Genomic DNA, 16,375 nt, shown 5'->3' with positions numbered 1-16,375 from the left:
CATCAAAGGAAACGACCTTCCATGAATTAGATCGACAACGGAAGTGAGCCCGCGATCAAAGGAAGTTGACCGGAAAATTGCTACAGGATTTCACTCGAATAATTTGAACGTGTATAGAAAGCTGGCCTGATTGTGTACTGCAGCTTGCAGCCATAGAGGACCGACTGCTATCGTAAGATTTATTGCAAATGAGCAGCCTTCAGAATGGCATATGCTGAGAGCGGCAACAACCGTAAGGTAAAAACTATTTATGCCATTTACTGATTTCAGTGAACCAAGTCAAAGTTAAATTGTGATTTTTTACGGAGAAGACCTCAATTGTCATAATCGGATGTTTTAAGTAGATAAAACGATGTTTGCTCAGTTTGTCACTACTGATGGCAGTAGAAACCTTTTAGTAATTGAGTACGGCTTTAGCTGAATGAAATTCCAGTGACTTAGAGCACAGAATGGGCAAGTCCTTTCTTACTAAGCAAACCCAGCAGCCGTGGTATTAATAAATCAGTCACCTTTACATAAACGGTTTTTCACATGAGACTACTAGGGCCTGACAATGCACAAACACCTCATTTATGCAAAAATGGCCTTTATATGTCAAGGCAATGTAATGAAGGCTTTAGTGCATGATAAAGATTGCAGAGCATTTTACTCAAGATCTCAATTCTAGTCAGCGCGCCACATAGAAGTTTCATAGTTAACTTCGACACTCCTAAAAAAATAAAGTTTTGAAATAGGATTCACCTATAACCGTCTGCGTTCATTTTTTGCCGTTAGTGTTCTTCACCCCATATCTATCGGCACAATGCTCTTCCTCCAAAACGGCATTGAAGAAGTTTTTTTGTTTCACTGAAGCCGTAGAATTTTCAGCGCGTCCGGTAATTAATCACTGTTTTAGATACTGTTATTATTTTATCTTAGCCTAATTTAGCTCCGTGGGCTGCAAAACTTTGAAATAGTTATTCGCATTTGTTCTTTTTTTGTTGTTGTTGTTGATATTATTTTTTCATTCACTCGAACTCGAACATTAAGCACAAAACTGAAGATATAACCAATCTGTTTGAGCGACAAAAACTTGATTCAAGGCAACTAGAACAAGAAAACTGACGAAGACTTCCTGTTCAATTTACATTTTTTATTTTCTCTTGATTTTGATAAATTCATAACCCAATTTTCATCGTTTTCGACTCGTAAGATACATGCATTCCTAAGATGCATGAATTAAATTATCTCAGAGTGTCCATCTTAAACTGAAAACCGTCCCTTTTCAACGTTTTTGAACTGGTGCATGAACGTATGGCTGGAGGGACATGTCGAGTTATTGTTTGCTCTTTGAAAAATATTATTTGAAACGCTTAACATATGAGCAGACGTTTCGTACTGAAGCCTTATATCATAACATAAACATAAGATCACTTTTTATTTAAACCTCAGATTTACAGAGTAGCTGTAAAAGCTGATGTCTCCTAAAAAGAGAAAAAAATATTATAGTAATAATTATCCTGAAAGAAGGGAAATAGAAAAAAGAAAAGAAAACATGAGAGGAAATACAGAAGCATGAGAAAAAGAATTCAACTCCCCATTACTTGTATTATCATATCTGCTGGAGCGAAATTTGTCGCTTTTTGAATTTGAACCTCCTTAAAGAATGTCGTAGACCTTAGTTCCTCAGGGAGTCTATTCCATATTGTTGTAGATCCGTGCCTAAATGAATGTAAATCGCCGCCAGTTGTTGACTTAAAGCAGGGAACAATAAGTCATTATGGCATTTTTAAAAGAGACATGACGTTGGACATTTTCTTTTTTAAATTATATAAGCCTAGAAATCCGCGACACCTCCTCAATCTGCAACAGTTTTTTGGGTTTGTTTTGTTCCCGTGAAACTAGATTTAGAGACGACATGATCCCAAACTACATCTTCTATATAATCAACGGTGCCGTTGCAAACGAAGCTGGGGTGTGAAAAGGGATGGTCAAGAATAAGTTGCAATTGACTCAAAATCACCCCGAAATCAGAAAAAATGTCAGAAACATGCATACAGAAACAGATACATATATGCATACTACAGCGTCAAGCGAGGTATTCAGGACAAAGTTGATCACATGAGAGGTTCCTTCTCTGGTTTGGTGGCAAATTGATTGAGAAAAGTCCTTTTTTTCGAGTTTTTTTTTTCTTTAGGGGGTTTGACGAAAAGATACAGTTCTTCTGGCGTTGTAGCTATACGCAAGAGACTTTAACTGATCAAACCCGTGTTTTTGCGTTCCTTCTGAGACGTAAAATCTCCCGCAGCGACAGGTTTTCTTGAAAAGCGCTCATATTGGCTATGATTTGAAATTGTGGCACAAGCTTAATGGAACTCCAAATCTATTATTTTTAGGTTAAAATAAAAAATTTAAAAAGAATGAAGCGCACGAAATACGTTTGACGCAAACGAAATAAACAAGATTCTGAATCTAATAGAAGCGACTTCCGCCTTCGACTGTGGACTTCCTGTTTGCGGAAGGGGAAGACCAAGACCAGTAGTTGTATACTCAGCATGATGTACCAGTGGTTATTTTCTCTTTGAGACACAACGGGAGTAACGCTAAAGCAAAAGTAATTATAATGAATATTAAATGAATAAAAAAAGGCATGAATATGATTATGATATCGTAAAAAGATAAAAACTTCTGATATTCCAACATCATGTGTAGCAATCAGTTGCTCAGAGCCGGAAGATCCGGAGTTTTAACACTTCTAACATAGATCAGAGCTAGACCAGTTGAGCACTACCCTGGGAGTCAAGGTTTCTTTCTGGCAAAGCTTTTGGCATCGGGTAGCCCTTGGCTAAGGGTAGTTGAGCACATTTCCAAATTTAAATTAATGCTTTTCGTCGAATATTTAGTTATTAGTTCAATTACTATGACAACTTGTCTCAACTCACAGTATTAGCCCCATCTTATGCTCAGTAGCACAAAATTGCTCCACACTGAACAATATATATAAAATATTTTTTTCTGCTTTTCTTTTATGAAACTTTTTTTTTTTTGATAGAGTAAGGTTTTAGTGAAGATGAAGCATAAGGTCCATCATTACTAAACAGAAGCTAGTTCAGTAAACCTTCTGTCGAGTTCTGTTTCATTAAAATGCAAGGCGAAAAATACGATTAACGAATGGGTTTATAGATTATCTATATTTACAAGCCACAGGAAACGGAAGTTAAGGTATATGGAAGCACAAGGATGTCACGTCGAGGAAACAATATTTCCTCTTCTCTGTGACGTAAAAGTCCTTAATGGACTAGGTTTAACAAATCCATTACTACATCTGCTCCTAAAAACATCTACTTAATCGCAGGTAAGGTCAACGCCAGTTCGCAAGCGACCAATCGCGTTGTCACGATTAAACAAAGAGAACTTTAGAGGCATTACATGTATGTTCTTTCGGTTCAATTAAAGAGGATGGCGAACTGAAGAGAAATCGGCCAAAATAGTGAAGATTTTTTCCTGTATATACATAGCGGGGACTTAATATTCGGGAAGTCCTGAGGACGTCCGTACGGTTAGGTTGCAGACAAGAAAATCATGTTTGACGGCATAGATACGGCATGCAATAGCTGGTCATTAGTACAAGGAATACGTGAGCCCTCAGGAAGAGTGAGCTCACCGTTTTCCTTTCCTGAGGAACTCAGTTTTGCAGTGGCGTAATAAACGAATTAATTTGATTAAGTTTAAAAGCTATGCAGCTATACTGGTTATTGGCACTAGATTATAGTCGGGTTTAGGTTTTACGGCGGAACACTTCATATATCGGTCGATCCAACATCAGTCATGTCGGCTCACTCTGAAAAGATTCATGAATGGTTGCGACTTCATACTAAGGTACATTCAAGTTTATTGATGCGAAATATCTTTAACGGCTTAAACTGTGGTACGCAAACCGTGTGGTTTTGCAAATCTCGAGAATCTGTCTTTGTTGTTATGTCGCCCTCGCAAAACTGTACTGCTTATAAAAAACGATAGTTAGTTGCTAAATTTGAAGATTGCGGAGGCGTAGAAATTACAACTTCGGCGGACGAGACTAGTATTTAGCTGAATTTGACGTAGGAGGCTGAAATGACTTTTCTCTTCAATTGTTTGTGTAACTTACAAAGCTCCGAGGCTTCGAACAACTTTAAGTCGACTCTAATAGACCTACTAGTCTAAACACAAATTGTTTATTAGCAATTATTGGAAGTTCGGCTTTCGTTCGATATGAAGAATTATGCAGATCGAAGAGGGAGACCAAGGAAGGCCTCCAAATATATATATATCAAACACCCTCCTCGATTTTCGAAACTCTTCATATCATGAGAAAGCCGGATCCAATCACTAAATTGTTTTATAGTCATTCTAAACATGCTAAATATATCAAAGCAAAACTATGCTTACCTCGATCTTTTTAATGTTCACATCTTCATAACATCATAACATCTGCCTATCCCCTGGTACGTTTTCAGTTCATGAAGGGAGTGGGGTTTATTTGTTATTCATCCGTTGGGTCAGGACATTTTTGCTATTCTTGCTATGTTTCAGAATACAGTGTTGTTAGGTAGTAATTCGGCTATTTCTTCTTAGCTTTGCATGACTAGTGAAATCGTTTCCAGCTCTGCCAAAATAACTGCATGTATCGCCTCGTACTATTTTTAGACAGTTTGAAAAATGAAATTTAAAAACGTTTTACCCAACTATAGTAGCTTATGGTTTAAAATTTTCGTCATCGAAATGAGGCAAAGTCTTAGTTTTAGGTTCAGTGCACTTCAGAACGCTCAGAGAAAGAAGAACTGTGTCTGGGTTTTATTTATGAATGTAAAGCCTGGTTAGTTTTCAATTATACAGCTTGGAAAACTTGACTAGGTAAGAAAGCTACCAAGTTTTCCTATAGACACCACCTAGAAAAAAACTGTCAAGGAAATAACTTGCTTGATGACTGAAAACTTATGATCGTGAATACTTCGTGACAAAAGGAAAATGAATACTCGTGTCCCGCTCGTCCCGCAGAAAAACACGAGACCCGAGAAAAAGGGAGCTGTGGTCGGGGTGGAGGAAGAGAGCACAACTTTGCCGGGACTCAAACCAATACAACACAATACAATAATTTTTATTAACTCTCCTAAAAAGCTATTCTGAAGTTAATTTACAAATGCGCAAAAGAAGGGGATAAGAAGAAAAGGCTTAAATTGATTACAATCTTGGTACAAAACTAAAAGCCTAAACTCTGCGCGTACAATTTACGTTATCTGTTTGGAGGTCTAAACTAAATCAAATATTAACTATTTAACGCATGGGGTCTGCACCCGCAATTCGCGTTTGATGCTCCTCTTTAATATAGGTTCATAGTGACGGGCTATTTTTAGTGTCTGCGGTCAGAGAGACCGCAAAATGACCGTTGCGCTGTAATTGTTCTGCATAGAGGGAGATTTAGATTGTCCCTTTTCCTCGTGTTGAAGTGTCGTGTATCTGATCGCTTACTGAGTTTACTACTCAGGTACAACGGGCGGAGGCCATTAACAATTTTGTATACTTGGGTAGTATCACGGACTAATAGCTGATCTTTGATGGAGGGCCACCCTAATTCCCGAAGAACAGGCGAGATGTGATCAAACTTTTTGGTATCTGTTAATACGCGGGCGGCGAAGTTTAGCACTAATTGCAACTTCTGTAGATTTTGCTTTGAGGTGCCTGCCCAGACAGTGGAACAGAAAAAACGTTTACTAAAAATAAGAGAATTCAAAAGCATCATCTTCCACAAGCCACGAAAACCCGTAAAGCATGACTGGGGTTATTGTATTCCATGTTGCTGCCGAAAAACGCCGTTTGAAACTAGTCGAGCCGGTTTGTAATCGAATACTAAACTTAATGGTCTGGAACGTCATGACTCTGTAGGCTGTAGCCACCAGAACTTCAAAATTAAGAGATAAACCGCGAAGGAGTAATCTCTCTGAAAGAAACTGCTCTGAAGAGAAAAAGTTCTGGAAAAGTTTAATGAATCAAGAGTTTAGGCGCAAAACACAAAAGAATTCTTACTATCAAACGAGGTCAGAAAGGCTAATTGTCATACATATAGAAGAATGCCTAAAATTGAAGGCAGGGCTGATCGGACAGCAAAACGTTACAAAATTATTTGCCCAATATTTCGACTTGACAAAACTAGTCTTCATCAGGGGCTAGTCGAAATAGCGGGCAAATAAATGTGTAACCTTTAGCTATAGCTGTCCGATCAGCATTGCCTTCAATTTTAAGTGTTATTTTGTATTACTGATCTACGACCATATCCGGCTTTCCCTCGCTGCTGTTTGTCCAAGTGGTCCTTGCAAGAATTGTTCACATAACATATATAGAAGAATATAATATTAGGCCGCCAGTATGAGAGAGGTCTATATCTTATTGGCAAAACACCTTTCAACATTCTCAAAAACTAGAACTTTATAGATCATTTTTATAAATCGATCATACCACTTCTAATTACCTAGACAACAAGAGGAACAGCTGAGAGAAGAGCATCAGTAAACTTTCGAATATAAGCAATCACAAACTAATGATAGAACTACAGTCTCAGATAAAAATAGTTGGGACACTTAGACCAAACGCTGTTTTTTTTTCCTTCTCGTGCTCCCCTTGTCCCTCTCAAAGTTGTTTATCGCTGTTCAGTCACCAAACCTTGTACATCAACATTGAGGGGACAAGGAGAGCCACAGAGCCCAAAGAATGGGCACCCAACGTCAATTTCCGGAAAATATCTGTTCGGAAGACGATTTGAGATCTAGAACTTTCGGAACATTTTTTGTAAAATTTCTTGCTTGACTGCCTCTCCTAGGATTTTCGAACATCTAAAAAATGGTGTGATTGCCCATTTTTGGCGGAATTTTACCCTAAAAAGGTCACCTAGAATTTTCGGGAGCCTTATTTCTGCCTGAAATTTTTAAATTTTGATCCCTATAATTTTCGGATCACTAGACTTTCAGCTAAGAAATCTGAACAGATGAAAAATTTTTAGGGGATAAAAATATGCCTATATCTACCGTTAAATACTAAAATACGTTTAAAAATGCTATTTTTTAGTGGTTTTTAACTATATTCTCGTTGGGTGCCCCTGCCAAAGTGTTCCAACAATTTTGACTGAGACTGTAGGTCGACATAATCAAACTACCAGAGATGATAGACGCTGCCCTCTTTGAGGATCCAGTCTAAATAAGACCAAGTTCACTTTCCTTTTTGTTGTCCTACATACTCGTTGACTAGGAAGAATTTTTATAAAGTTGGCTGTGATTTCAAATATTAGCCAGTTACCTGTCTGCGTTTTGATCAGTGAACTGATGAACATCATGAACTCATCTAATTACAATACTTACCAATATACAATTCATGAAATATATTCCAGCTTGCCTTTATCTTCCTTACAAAATATTACCAAAGTAACTTAATTGTGATATGATGAAATTTTAATTCTTCTTCTCAAAATAGCTTTTGCAATACTGTATGTATGGTCATGCAAAGAAGCTTATTGTTCTTGGTGTTGCGTCGGTGGGGGAGAGAAATGCACAGATTTGGTTTTATACAGCTGAGGGGGAATGAACTTCTTAATCCTCTTAGGTCATCAGTTAATACAGCGAAATTTTCCCAAAATTTAACCCGTTTGTTGAAGGATTTTGCGTTCAACTGAAAATGATATCCACAGTTCCCATTTCAAGATTCATTGGCCAATATTAACCTAGACTGCAAAACAGTCCGCATTTTTGCGTATTCAAGTACGCGGGAGCAGTCAAACAAAAGGTCTGCAACGAGGCTGAAAACGTGTGAGGCTCGCGCGCTTCGCACGCATAAGACTCTTACGCCACGCTTTACCGATTTCTTTACTGATTTTGAGAAAAAAACCGACTGTTTTGTTGTCTAATATTAACCAACATTTGAAGCCCTGTGTCTTAGATTTATGTGATTTATTTTTCACCAGTGATATTGAAAAACTGCTGTGCTTTATACCTCATGAAACGTCTCGAATATGCATACCCCATTCTGCATCCTAGATCAGAAACTTCCAATCAATACTCATTTGGGCGCTGGCAAGGATACGCCCGCGCGACACGTAACAAAAGAAGAACAGCATGACCGAAAGTGGTGACCGTTTCAAATCATGTCAAATAACAATTAAACGCCCTGTGTGTCGTAATTCTGGCTTTTTCGAGTCTGTTGTCCAGGAATTTTCACTTATTTTCTGCCTAAGGCTTGTTCCTTGATACAAATCACACCTAAAGTTCCGAGTTATATGCTTGAGAGGCTTATTTAAAATTTCTTCCTTATAAATTCTTTTTATTTGGGGCCTGGCAGTCAAACCTAGAAAATACGGTATAGTTAGTTTGTATTGCATACCTAACGTAGTAAGATTGGCAATTGGTCGTTATCATAGGAGTTTCAAGGAGGACCCTCTTCCCTGGGAACAACTGTTCACTAAAGCTCCTCTCTAAAATGAGTGTGCATACTTTCCACTCTTTTAGCTTGCAATGGGCAAGTTTAAACTGAAGTAGCTGACGCAACGCAGGTTAAGTTAAAAAAATTCGGGTAATTTGGTTGGAGCATAGTACTCATAGTTATGCACGCATGAATGGGGTCATATATCCGCCGTGACTTACTCGGGTATTTCGAAATATCTGCTGTCTCTGTTGCAAGGACCCTGAGACGGAACTGCACAATTCCTACTCAAATAACAAATTTCCTTCTCAACATATATTCTTAAGATTAGTTTCTCCTCTGTTGATAAGAAAATATTTACAATATTTAAATTATAACCGAAAACTACGATCATTCTACATGATTCTAGGGCAAAAATTATGAAACCCCCTGCTGCAATTACTCAAGTGAGGTTTTTTCCCTGCGAACGCGGTCGTTAATTAATAAAATTGTTCCACTAGCAGGAAACAAGAATTAGATTAGCCTTATTTCGGAAAGAATAAACTTTGAACGTTTTATTTATTATCACCAAGGAACCAAACTTTTCATGGATCATTAAAGTATTTTAAAGGCTTTCGATATGTATGTGACTTTTGGTCGTTACGTTCAACCGTTTGCGTCATTAGCTGTCATTATGACGTAGTATTATTCGAGGGTGTTCGCATGTATTTCTGCATCTCTAAATTTGGATGCGTTACACAACACACTGACAACAAGCCAGGGGATTTCGGATCTTGTTTATATAATAACCGTTTACTTTTATTTTGCCCGTCAAGTCTTTTACCACGGAAAGTTGAATTCGAGTGGAATTTGCTACTGGAAAATGACCAGTCTGCTAACGAACGAAACGTATCGATGTGAGCAATGCCAGGAGCTACAACGTTCTTTAGTAAAAACTTTGGGAGAGAAGAGGGCATTGCTTTTACGATTACAAAAAGAACAAGCGAGAATAAGAAAGCTTTTAAGGGAAGCAGAAAAAGGAAGGAAAAGAGATGGCGAGGTATGAAGATAACCAAGAATTATAGAAGGATACAGATTTCTGAGATGCTCCATTTTACTCGGCGTGTGCATTCCCTGTACGAAGCTTGTTGCGTAAATCAGTGAGGCACACAGCACAGCTATGTTTTCTTTCATATGTAAGGGAGACATAGGGCAGACTGTTCAGTCGCTTTCGATAATATTTATATTTGTAACTGGTGTCATCGGCTTTACTTACTTCGGTAAAAAGACAGAAATCTGCGATTGTTTAGAACATGTAATAGACCGGACCAGGTCACTCCTTGCAAACTAATGTTAATTTAAGCCAAGCTTTAATTGTCACACCTTACTTTGTAATTTCTAAAGGTGGTATTTTGGAAAGGAAACACGACTTTTTTGGCGTGTTCCTTCGAAAAGGCGAAACGAAACTTTTCCTTTAGCGCTCGATATTTCAAGGTTTCACGTGAAAATGGCAGTCATGTGCAAGGATTAGATTATTCGGGCGGTACCAGGGTGTAACGGGGGTTTGTTCGTGGGGAAAAAAGCGAACAAACAAAACAAATCGCCGTTTTAGGTGTGACACGAATCTCGGAGACTAAGTGCTAAAATTAAATGCGGATATACTCACACCCTTACAGCAAAAAAACCCGTCAGTACAGATACTAAATCACGTGCAGTATTATCAGAAAGGTACATGAGTTTCTGGAATTATCTTGTATATTCCCATAATTGGGTAGTTTGACTCAAAGGAACTGATTAGTGCATTGATTACTTCAAGAATCTTATAACAGACAAACCTGTCCAAAGTGAGCGTAATGTTCAGATGCTTTTTCAAAATGTCTCAGTTACTTCAGGTGCAAATCTTTTTCATGATAATATTTTTTATATTTTGTCACATTGACATGCATGACTTTCACTTGTCATATAATTTGAACCCAATCTGCACCATCTGCTACACAAACATGGCAGGGCAAGCTATGAGATAAGGGAAACCAGCTATTTCGATACAAAGTCATTTTGATACAAGTCGTTTTGTTACGAACTGCACAAAAAATTTTATTCACGTCAAGTGTGGTTTACCCGTGAGCAAGCTAAAAAACAATTTGGGTGACTATTCTTCGTTCTTTAAGCCAAGTGTGTGCAACTATTTATGCCTTGACTGAATAAACTTGTATTGAAATGACCGGTAACTGATATTCAGTACGCAGTAGGTCCTTCCAAATGGTGCAGTTTTTTTCTACCATATTATTAAATATTTAGCATTTTTTCTTTCATATTAGGAGGTGCCTAATTTAAGGGATGTTTCAAGACCACCGAGGGAAAGCAACGGTGATAATTCTTTAGAGTGGCAGCTGAACGAGGTGAGAGAGGAATATTATGATTGCTAAAATACACACTGTAAGCAGTATGTTTTTCACTGGAGACCTATAACTAGCTGTTCTTAGTTCTCAAATTAAGCCTTTGACCCTCAGCATGATCAGCAGCTAACTTCTCTTTAAGAATCAATGCTTTCAGTTAGACAATTAATATTAATATTAATATTCACATGACACTAATAACAGGAAATCAGATTTAGCTATAGTTCTACAGTAGAACCCAGGTAAATCAAACTCTGAAAGGATACACGAAGCAGTTTGAGTTAGCAGGGAGTTCAAGTTATCAGGGGAAATTTAAGTGAAAATTTTCGTCAAGGGAAAGGAAATTTAGTTCAAGTTAGCAGGGAATTTGAATTATCTGAGTTCGAGTTTTTGAGGTTCTACTGTAAAAAAGTTTTATTCTGGGTATTATATGCAAATTATCTTGACAATGTTGTAATTATGAACTCCATTTCTTTTGAAATCCTTCTAAGAACTAGCTTGTGAAATAACCATCCATATAATTATTATCTATTTATATTTTTTTAAAGGTCATTGAAGTTAACAGAAAATGGAAAGAAGACTATGATAATTTAAAGCGGCAATATGAGATGAAAAATGAAAGCCTTCAGAATGAGCTGGAAGTGACTAAAGAAAAACTTTCAAACGCACAAACGCAAGTCCTTGCACTTGGAGCTGAAGTTGATAGGCTTGCGACCACCCTAAGTCTTTTGTATCAAGGAGAAGGCAGTTCTGCCCCTTCAGATTTTGATGTGGATGATTATGAAATATTCAAACAACAGGTATGCAGTGAATTATAGACATTCTCCAGATCATCTATAAAGTGTGCACTTTTATCTTTTTTCTCATGATACATGTAGTCACTTAGTTGTTGATTGTGATGCTTTGACAAGGTACTGTCACTGGTGATTGTGTCAATTTGCTGAGCGGGACTATTAGTGACTATCATGTAAGACAAACGATAAGAACAAACCTTTTAGACACATACTCACTGGACCACGATGAATAATATCTTTCATGACAAGGATAATTATTTGTAGATCCCAGGTGTCATGGAAAATGTGAATTATCATTTTCTAACTTAACAGAACAATCGATAATACATGTATGTAATGCCTTTTTAATATCACTGGGGTTTCAAACACATTGTATGACCTTTTGATAGTGTTTTTCTGATGTCACTGTGTTAAAAAACTAAGTCACTTACTTGTATACAGTGTATACTGTGTATTTCATATTTAACTATAAGTAAAAATCATTTCATTGCAGATTCAATTGTATAAGGAAGATTTTTCAATTGAGAGAAGGGACCGGGAACGGGCACAGTCTGAAAAAGATTATCTTCAACAGCAGTTGAAAGATGCACAAGAAATCATTGCCACACTTACCCAAGAGGTTAATAAATTATTCTTCTTAATAAAAAATTTACTTCTAGTTTTTATTTTGTTTAAATACAGTGGAACCCCATTAATCTGGTTACCAATGGGCCAAAAAAATTAGACCATAATATTGAGGTGACCATATTAACAAGGATTTCTTTACGAGAAAATGTATGGTCGTTTTTGTGGGGGGCCAAAAAAAAAGTGGCCGTGGTGGCTTTAAGGCGGGATTCCACTGTATATACTTACATGAATGGAACTACAGTAACAATAAAAGACCACAGTACATTTTTGTACCTGATTTTTGGATGTTTGTAGAAGATAATTTTAAAATAAGTGAGATTCGCTAATGAAGAGTGTTTTAATATTATTACCATTAAAGGTTGACATTTACAAGGGACAGATGTGTCAAGAAAGGTCAAGACAGCTACGGCGTCACTCTGATCCACGCCCTCTGCACACATCATGTCCCCAACTACAAATCATCTACCCAGTTAGTGTGCCACCATCAGCAGCACAGCGGAGATTGAGACAGGAACAACAAAGAAGAGTAAGTTTTGACATTAATTACCCCCTTCACTGCTGTGAATTCATGAATAGGTGAATTTAGGAAAATTCATTCACAATAATTATTATATTCATTCACAATTAAATTCTTTCAAAATCAAACTTCAACTATTGTTCACCTCACCAAGAAGAAAGATGGCTTCTTGTTTATGCTTTAAAGGGTTTGATTGTCTTTATATTTGTAAGTCTTTTTGCATCAATAAATCTTGACATTTTAACAAATTCTACTTCTTTAGGGTATCCTTACTCGAGGAGCAAACCATTACACTGCACCACCGAGTCTGCTTTATGGAGGAGATGTGGAGGTAGATGATAAAATGACTTGAATTGCCTTTTATCATCCCCGTTATTGCTTGTTGAGACATCCTGGAACATTAGGATTTTTCTTAAGGTTTAGAGAATTAAGTTATTATAAAAAACATATGTAAATGAGAGATAAATGCATGATATTTCAATGCAAGCATGTCACTTTTGTAACAAGATTGGTATAAGCAATAGTGTAAAGAAAAAGGACATTTTACCACTCTCAGAGCACTTAGACTTCATAATGGCAACATGCTGTCATTAAAACATCATGTTTTTATAGCCCATTTTTATTCTAAAGTACTTGACAATCTTTTGTTAATATTAAAAGTGTAAAGTATAACTATGTCATTGACATAGACATTGGGCTTCTATGAAGACCAGCCTTTAATGCCGTTGAGTAAAGCTTTACTGTACTACAGGGGAGCAAGGGTGGGGCAATGGTGAGAGCACTCGCCTCCCACCATTGTGGCTTGGGTTCAAATCCTGGCATCGATGCCATATGTGAGTTTAGTTCGTTGTTGGTTCTCTCCTATGCTCCGTGAGGTTTTTCTCTGGGTACTCCAGTCTTCCCCTCTCCTTAAAAACCAACACTTTGAAATTCCAATTCGATCTGGAATGCATGGACATGCTTACTCCTAAGGGCTTCGTGAGTAAACAAATTACAAAAATTACAATAGTAAGCAAATTCAGCTACCATGACATAATGAACCTTCATGATGCCAATAAACATAAAAAATATTGACACAATCGTAGGTGCCAAAATTATACCCATTAGTCAGTAGAAGGCAGTAAAAGTAACTCTACATGTAATTCAATGGATTTTGGAAATTCTTTTCAATTTTTGGCTTTCGGGAGTGAAAGAGTAAAGCCTCAAGGAGTTATGCAGGGTGAGAGTAGTCTAATAGCAGCAGTAGAATTTCTTTCAAATCATGGTACCTTTACATACAGTGTAGCTTGAATATTTTCCAAGAGACATGGCAGCATTATAGATGAGAATCATTCATATTTAGCAAACATTCACTCATGTGCTAGATGGATTAATATTTGCCTATACTAAATAATTATTCAGTATAATTGCTAAATTAGAAAGTTATTAGCAATAGGAAGTGATCAAGTGGGCCAAAAAAGGTTAAAGGAGATGTGGGAATGGGGGCAGGGGGGCTATGTTCATGTATTTTTAGAACCTAGATGAAATGAAATGAAAAACTACATAGTAGGTACACTGTAAAGAAAATACGAAGTTTCCCTGTCCACTAAAACACAGGGAACAATTAGTGCTTATGTAGCATTAATAATTTGAAATATTTATTTATTGTAATTAATAGATGTGAACTCATCATCGAAAAAGGTATAATTATATTAGTTGTCAGATGTGCAAGGTTACACTTGTTATCTAAATAAGTATTAAAACCAATGTTGTTCTCGGTGTCTTCAGGCTCCTTGCTTGGGCAGCAAGGGCTTGTTTACCAGGAGACTGTAGATAAATCTTTCATTTTGACTGCAGTAATCCCGAGGTCAACAAATTCCAACAAATAATAAAAATATTATTTTATCTGATCATTTATGGATGTCACCAGTCTCTCTCCGGGTAACCAATTGCTGGCATGACGAAGGTGACTCAAACTGTTCTGTTATTATCCACAAATTCACCACTTTAGAAGCAAGAACGGAACTGCAGCTGAAATGCGCGCATCCCACAGTTGTTTCTGGAATGGTTACTGGGGAAGCACCCATCAGCTATAGGCTAATTTTTTATCCTTGTCCTGAGTAACACTCCCAGAAGTCTTTTGGAAAGTTAACTTACTCCAGTGGCAAATGAAAGGGTGTCTGGAAAAAGCTCTCTTACAGCAAGGAGCCCAAAAGAGTTACCGCTTTTAATTTATTCACATTCTTTCGTGTAGATTTAATCCAATCAGAAGCCTGTTAAAAACTGTCGAAACTGTCCTCAACTTCTGATTGGTTGATCAATGCCTTCATGAAAGAATGTGTAATTATTAAAGGAGGTCACAATTTTGGGCTCCTCGCTGTAAGTGATTTTTGGACCAACTGCTGCATTCTCCTTTTACTTAACCTACCATAGGTTTCAAAAGAAAAGAGAAAATCCAGCATGAGATCAAAGTCACATAACTGTAAATTAACTTAATTCTCAATTTCAGGATTTATATTATGACCCAGCACATTGTTCTCTCATACATTTCCTATGATAATGTTTGGTTTGGGAGAATTTGTTGTATAAAACAAGACTCTTTTCATTCTTGATCATTTTCTTTTTTCTTTTGACCTCTATGATTGATTGAGCAGTGTAAGGGTGAGGAGAAATGGAGTATTGGTCACTCTTTGGGGGCCTTTTTCATGCACCTATTCAAATGGTTAAGAGCTCAAAGCCACTCTTGACCAATCATTAACACTATAATCTTCTTATCCATTGAAGACAAGGGGGTGATGGATTTTAAACAACAGCTTAATGGATGAACAGGCCCTGAATAGGTTATGTTAAGAGATATTATATTATAGAAATGAAGGCCTTGTTGTCTGCAATGGACATCTATTTATTATCTGTTTTAGATATAATTTATAGAATCTCTGATGCTATGCATTAATATTATTTTTTGTTGAGATGTTCTCATTTGTATAGTAAAATTATGCACTTGATAAAGTATAATAAAAGAATCAATGATTATGGAAGTAATCTATATTTGGACAATGATGGTGGTTGATTTAAAAGCGTCCTTGCAATACATGTATGTATTTTGAACTGACTCATCCTTACAGTAGGGGCATGCAAATGGCAATAAACCTGAGTTGCAAGCACATGGCAACTTCTGCACTTACAGAATGTATTATAATGTACATAACAATTAAGGAAGGTGCAGTTTGAAATTATTATGCATGGTAACTAATACCCAGAAGATTTCTATGACAGCTAATACACAGCAGTTACCAGTGCAGATATGCATGGCAACATAAATGCAATAATTATTATAGATGTGCTTGGTTTTAATGCAGTTAGAAATATGCATGGCAACTTTCAATACTGGTTGTTACCAGTTTTTGTTGCTAACTAATTGTTACAGATGTGTATGGTGACCAAAATGCAGTTCTAGTTTATGAATGATCACAAATGCAGTTACAGATATGCTTGGTAACTAAAGCAGTCACAGATTATGCTTGGTAAATGAATGCAGTTACAGATGTGTATGATAACTATTTCCCTTTGAGATGCCTATTCTGCATGGCAACTTCAGCTGTTGTACAGCATAGTGATAAAACTCCATCATCCGTGCTAATTCTTGCTATCATTCTTAACCT

General features: G+C 37.0%; 1 protein-coding gene across 5 annotated transcripts; it reads left to right on the top strand.

Annotated features, from left to right (window-relative positions):
• Positions 1–169: 169 nt before the first annotated feature.
• LOC140941039 (uncharacterized) lies at positions 170–15,770 on the top strand. Of its 5 annotated transcripts, none has more exons than XM_073389992.1 (6): positions 170–237; positions 10,719–10,799; positions 11,345–11,596; positions 12,084–12,209; positions 12,576–12,743; positions 12,997–15,770. In XM_073389992.1, the coding sequence occupies exons 1-6, from the start codon at positions 205–207 to the stop codon at positions 13,084–13,086; spliced, it is 750 nt and encodes a 249-aa protein (XP_073246093.1). In that variant the 5' UTR covers positions 170–204; the 3' UTR covers positions 13,087–15,770. The 5 variants fall into 5 exon arrangements, with proteins under 5 accessions (XP_073246093.1, XP_073246090.1, XP_073246089.1 ...); XM_073389989.1 differs by lacking the exon at positions 170–237 and adding an exon at positions 3,793–3,858; XM_073389988.1 differs by lacking the exon at positions 170–237 and adding an exon at positions 9,177–9,460.
• Positions 15,771–16,375: the final 605 nt, after the last annotated feature.

This window comes from Porites lutea, chromosome 6 (genome assembly GCF_958299795.1).
Source record: "Porites lutea chromosome 6, jaPorLute2.1, whole genome shotgun sequence".
Classification (NCBI taxonomy): Eukaryota; Metazoa; Cnidaria; class Anthozoa; order Scleractinia; family Poritidae; genus Porites; species Porites lutea.
This window is presented reverse-complemented; position numbering and strand designations above follow the sequence as displayed.